At 36.7% G+C, this 6,268-nt stretch overlaps 1 protein-coding gene across 1 annotated transcript in view; it reads left to right on the top strand.

The window, feature by feature from the left end:
• LOC106805005 (PIN2/TERF1-interacting telomerase inhibitor 1-like) overlaps positions 1–4,104 on the top strand; it is a 12,994-nt gene extending 8,890 nt beyond the window's left edge. The window contains exons 2-5 of the mRNA XM_014806465.1: positions 1,161–1,283; positions 1,964–2,156; positions 2,411–2,528; positions 2,870–4,104. Coding sequence (XP_014661951.1) covers positions 1,161–1,283; positions 1,964–2,156; positions 2,411–2,528; positions 2,870–3,541 — 1,106 coding nt within the window. The 3' untranslated portion in view covers positions 3,542–4,104. The remainder of the gene's footprint in view (positions 1–1,160; positions 1,284–1,963; positions 2,157–2,410; positions 2,529–2,869) is intronic.
• The last annotated feature ends 2,164 nt before the right edge of the window (positions 4,105–6,268 follow it).

Below are 6,268 nucleotides of genomic sequence, written 5' to 3'. Positions count from 1 at the left end.
ACAGTCTGTGGTGTCTACACTCGTCTGGTTCGTTTTACAAGATTTCATTGACAATATCTTTAATGCAAAATTGGCATTTCCTTTCCACCTGCTCGATAAAACGTCGTATATTAGAGTAAGATTTACAAAACATGTCGGAACGCAGCATAACCTATTTATTTCAAGCCGCGCATCGCCTAAAAGCGGGTCACAAATTGTGATTCATTTTGGTTTATAAATTATTATTGCGATATACAGATGGCAATCGTTTCTATAATGTACGTCGATGGTTGCTCAATTAAAACTGACTTCTTCTTACTCGCTCATTTGTGTCCTTTTTTGTGGTGAGCTACAGTGTCATTGACACTTTCATTGTGGTGAGCTACAGTGTCATATTGACACTTTCATTTCAACATATTTTTAGTTATTTACTAGTACTATTTCTAGTACTAGTTAATATAATAATGTAACCCAGCAGAGTACTGAGTAGGTTGCCTATCTGCAGACCAACCTGGAGCACCTAGAGCGGTATCTAGTTACCAAGAATAGGTACCCTAATTTGTGCTGGGTTACATTACAGTGAATATGAGTACAGTCCGACTTCCTTGGACACCAGATCACACTTAGTTCTGACTATGTATTTGTTTTTGTGTGCATAGTATGTGAAAATGGCATCTGGTACCTAGTTTTGGCATTGTTTCACTTGCCACCAATTTTTATATGGGGTTCTTTCCTTACAGTTCATGGGTAATTTTACAAGCCTTTTTATTATATCTACAAAGGGTGCCAAAACCATCCGAATTAAAAACTAATGTAAGCTGAAAGTGAGTCATGGCAGGAAATTATATCATCATCTATCGATTAATGGGAGATCTCAGTTTTGAATCTTTATGCAAGATTTGGTGGCAGTACCAATCGTTATTGTGAAGGTTACCTTCAGGGAATGTTTGTTTGGGCAGATCGTATGATCCGGATCACGTGGGTCCGATGAAACTGGCTGTTTGTTCGATTGGATCCACTGAACTCGATCCAGCTGATCTGAGCCTGCTGGCAAGTTGGGTTCGAATGGGATCCAGTATGGTGACATGCAGCGCAGACAATCACTGCTTGTTGTTAGTTATGAACCATCCTTGTTTATTATGGTTAATTCTGATTCAATGTGTCATGATGCTTGCTTACAGACACCAACAAGTTTGGAGAGCGCATGCTAAAACAAATGGGATGGAGCAGAGGCAAGGGTCTAGGTGCAAATGAAGATGGTAACACTGAACATGTCAAACTTGACATGAAGGATGACAACAGAGGTGAGAGGGAGGTTTCTTGATAATTTTGCATTTCAGATGTTTAAGAAATCTACTATTGAATGTTAACATCTTCTTCTGAGGGAAAATTAGACAAAGGAGGTAATGGCCAGTTTGGGAAAAAACCGTGCATGGTGGATTCAGAGGTTTCATAGGCACACATGCGGACGCTGCAGGCGGACGCGGGGGGGGGGGGGGCCCAATTTTAAACATTTGAATGTATTAATTAGACTGCATTTGAGGTACCCTGAAAATAAAATGACACTATTTTGACAACGGCGGGTAAATACAGGAAGATTTTACGGCAATGTTAAATTTGACAACGGCGATGCGCCACTGTGCCTCTTATGTATAAGAAGTTAGAACCTGTGTAACAATGCTATGGTGCATTTTTGGAAGAAGTAATTGTTAATTGGAAATGAGCAAGCTATTTCAAATAACATATTACATTTATTTTGTATGCATGCTGCTTGCCTGATACCGCCAAATAGATTTTTTAAGACTAAAACGGTTATTTTGCTGAAGGCTAAAACCATGAAAATATAAATATGGTGGGAAATTTAGGAACTTGGCAATAGGCAAGACTTCTAGAAATAAAAAGTTATTTTACAGGTATGTCAGAATATCGAGGACCTAGCTATCACCAACGTTTTCTGGTTGACAGTGTATATTCTAATTTGCAGGTGTGGGTTGCACTAACATTCACGATGACAACTGGATTGCACACCAAGATGACTTCAATGCAATCCTCACCCAACTCAATGAGAGTCATGGGATCAAAAAATCCAAAAAGAAGAAGAAAACAAAGAAGGACAATGAGACAGACCTTACTCAAAGTCTAGAGCAGAAGTCTAAGAAGTCAAGGTCTAGAGTGCAGTAAGTTTGAATATGTTTAGTGCTCAGTTGTTCAGCTATTATAATTTACTCGCCAGTTTTTTTTTTCAATAATTTGAATGAAATCTATTGCTTATATTGAAATCCTGTTATTTGTTTGAGTTTGTGATTTTTATTAACTTATACTAATATGATGATTCCTTTATGCTATTAATAGTATTATTGCTTATTATGAAGTTACAAATGTGAATCATGGAGCTAGGAGTATAGTACAGTTTAAATTTTGTATGTAACAGCTACCACAAGTTTACTAAAGGAAAGGACCTAACAGGTGCTAGTCAGGATGATCTGGCATGCATTTTAGGCAACCGGAATGCCATGTCTGCTCCTGCTACTCCTCTCACGAGATCCGAGGTATGCTGATTGACTTCTGTTACAGCTAGTTGTAACTAAAACGGCTAACTTTTTCATTCATTTTAATGCCCGATTCTTGTATCTTTCAGATAAAACCATAAAGGATAAAACATTTTTGCATGTAGACAAGTGTTTAGAAAGTTAGCAGCCCACATTCATTAAGGCCATATATGTATATTTTAAAGGTGATTACTTATTCTATTTTATATAAATTTTTTATATAACTCAAAGTTTATATATGACATTTATATTCTGGCAATAATAATATAAATGTTATTATCAAGTGTTTAGTAAAAAAAACTGCCTGTTTACATTTGTTTGTGTTGTCTGGTTATGTTTAGGTGAATTCTGATGTAGAAAGCGTGGTCTCCTGTCCTGAAGAGAAAACCGAGCAGTTCTTGGTATCTTCCACTTCTGTTCAGGACTATTTTGCATCAAAGATGAAGCAGCTGCAACAGGCACGAGCAGCAGCGCAGGGCAGAATTTGTGCTACAGCGCAGGCTGCAAATCCTATAAATGACGAATCAAGTGATGATGGGCTTGGAAGGAATGCCTTTGGATTCGGTTTCTCTCAAGCACCAGTTGATGATGGGATACCAAGGGAGGCAGGTGCGTCATTGCATCAAACCTTACTCTCTAGCCTCGCTCAAAATATGGAGAGTTCAGCAAATGTAGATAGTAAGAAGAAAAGAAAACGCAACAAGCTTGACGAGGATAGTGGGGACAAACGAACTGAGGTGATGCATACTGATGTGAACTCTGTAGGGGATGAAAGTAATATGCCTACAAAAAAGATGAAGAAGAAAAAGAAAAAACATAAATGTGTGAGTGAAGCCAGTTCAAAATGTTCCACAGAAGAAACACCAACCTCAGATCTACCTAATAAGAAGAGAAAAAAGAAGGCTAAACTAGATCGTGTTAAAGAAAAGAACCAGCAATTCAATAAAGACCTAGATATAAGTTCTACTGAAACAAAGCAATTGAAAAGGAAAAAGAGTAAAAAGTCAAAGTAAAATTGTGAAAGATTGTTTTGTGAGGATTTCACAAGTTTTGTGATTATTGTTAATTGAAAAGGTATAGTGGGAAGATTGATAGTGCTTAAACTTACCAGTACCAAATTTCTTGAGTGGTGCTACTGTTACGTTGGATTCCCGATGTGTACGTTATTAGGTAATCAAACACTACATTTTTACGCATTGATATTTTTAGCATTATCATAATTTTACATCATGGTGTCGAATCATGAACATTCAGGTCAGTCAAATTTTGTTCACGTCATAATTAATGTTTTAGATTTGTTTCCTTTTTTTCAATAGATGAATACTGCATATTTCTTAAAGTTAAAGAGAAGAATGTCTATAATCTTATAATTTTCCAGTATCAGTAAACACCAAATCTTGCGGTTTCAGTTGAGTGATTACACCATAAGCTAACGCATTCAGTTATAGTTGGAATAATGTAGCTGTATTTTATTTACATCAAAGATTTGTACACTGAAAGGAATGTGTGTAAGTAAATATACACATCTGTTACTACAGTAAGTACATAGCATTAAAGATTCACAACTATTTTACAACTGATTTTTATTGGCTTCATTAATAACCACGCGTGGTGCAAACATGATTAGACCGAACAGAATGAGAAAAGAGAAAGATCTGATATTTACTTGTACACCGATTCCCTTATGAACGTCATAGTTAGGTTTGTGAAAATCGTGACTTTAACTGAAATGACATTAAATGAAGTGATCTAGCTGCCATCTGAACGCGTTTCAAACAAAGATAACTTTTATATATATGAAAAAAGTTAATAATACACATTACGCTTATTAAAGTTTCAAACATTTTTTTTATAAATCATAGTAGAGAAAGCAAATATAAGTAGAAAGTAAGGGGTAAAATTTTACTCAATACATAGCTTAGTTCTTATAATATAGCCGACACCTCGGTGACAGTGCAGTGCTGCCACTTTATACTTTTTTAAAGTATTATACTTTTTTTAAAGAAAATATACTTTAGATTTTTTTCATACTTTTTTCATGCATAAATACTTGTAAATACCTTTTTTGCCAAAGATGGTCAAAATTTTTCGGACTTACATTTAGGTACACTGTATTTGATGAGATTTAAGATGTGCTTTGCTAGTCTTGTTGCATGAGTGATGTGTGCTCTGTTCAGTGGAGTGTTTTTGCTCTCAGCTCTGCTGTCAGTGACCAAATGACAGACCATTGTAGTGTTTCCCCTGCAATGACACGAGCGAGGCGGGCCGCCTCGTTCAAATTCTCAGCCGCCACACAGAAATTTGTCCAAAACACCGCCTCGCTGATGAAACTTTTGATAACTTGAAAAAGAGATTCAAGAGTATCATACAATGTGTCCATAATAGCTTAGAATGCACCAAATTTCACATTTTTTTCAAAAAAATTCCTGGGGAGTATGCCCTCGGACCCCCCTTGCTGGCCAGGCACATGCACTGCTCACTGTGCTACGACCTCGCAACACAAACACATCACACATAAATTTGCCGCCTTACAGACCTTTCTGGCCAATTGGGAAACACTGCATTGAAATATTCCAAACTGAGAGTTCAAGAGACAACTCCTCATGACATTGCACACATCATTCCTGAAGCTTGTTTACATGCTGCACATAGGCTATAATGTATTCGGTAATAAGGTATATGGTAACAACTCATGGTAGGTTGATACAAATTTATATTTTTTAATACTTTTTTTAGGCAATTTTGATACTTTTTTCTGGACAGATTTTATACTTTTTTTGTAAGATATCCTGAGTGGCAGCACTTACAGTGGTATTTTTTCTCGGTAGAACCAAATAATTGAGACGACGTAATGGGGATCTTGGTGTATATGCCCTCTTCCGCCTTTCTATGATTTCAGGAGTAGGCCTACGGGAAAGTTGCTTTTCTTTCGTCGCCCTCGTTTCCCCTTCTTCCTTTCGCTCTTTCTCCCACTCCCTCTTTCTCCCCCTCCCCTCTCTCTCTCTTTCTCGCTCTCTTTTCTCTCCACCTCACCCCGCACACATATTGACGTCCTACTTTCACGGAAACTAATATCAACCAACCAACCAACTAACGTCGTTTAGGCTGCATACACTGCTCAAAAACCACCGCTTCCTATACAATATATACAGTTCCTTTTATATATATATAATATATATATATACATACTATAGTTCACTCTATATACCTGTAGCTTTACGTCTGTTACCTTTTAGACCGTCATTTCCTGCAATATGTCGCGTACATCGGAATAGAATATTGGTGACCATATAGGTGCGGGACGTAATGCCATCGAACTTCGAGACCGTACTTTCGATAAAAATTTCGAAAAACAATTACCGTATTTTACCTCATATAAGCCGCACATTTTTTGTTAAAAATGACTAAAAAAAAATCGCCTTGCGTCTTATATATATGTGAAGTTGCGATCTCCCACATGCTAATGAATTTCTCAAGCGGCCTACAGTAGGCTCGGGTAACTCCTACCTATAGCCCAACTCCAGAATAAAAATGTCATTGTTTAATTGAACATATTATTATTATTATTATTATTATTATTATTGTTATTATGATTACTACTTTTAATTACGTAATTAAACACGGATTTAAACTTCTTTTAAACCCCTGTTTTTCCATGATAAATGTGTGCATTCTAATTTGACTTTCTTTAACCGAAATTCAGTATGTAAAGAAAAAATTAGGGCCGAGCGCCAAAGGCG

This window comes from Priapulus caudatus, unplaced genomic scaffold (assembly GCF_000485595.1).
Source record: "Priapulus caudatus unplaced genomic scaffold, Priapulus_caudatus-5.0.1 Scaffold96, whole genome shotgun sequence".
NCBI classification, from domain to species: domain Eukaryota; kingdom Metazoa; phylum Priapulida; class Priapulimorpha; order Priapulimorphida; family Priapulidae; genus Priapulus; species Priapulus caudatus.
Note: the sequence above shows the minus strand (reverse complement) of the source record. Positions and strands in the feature narration are given on the sequence as shown.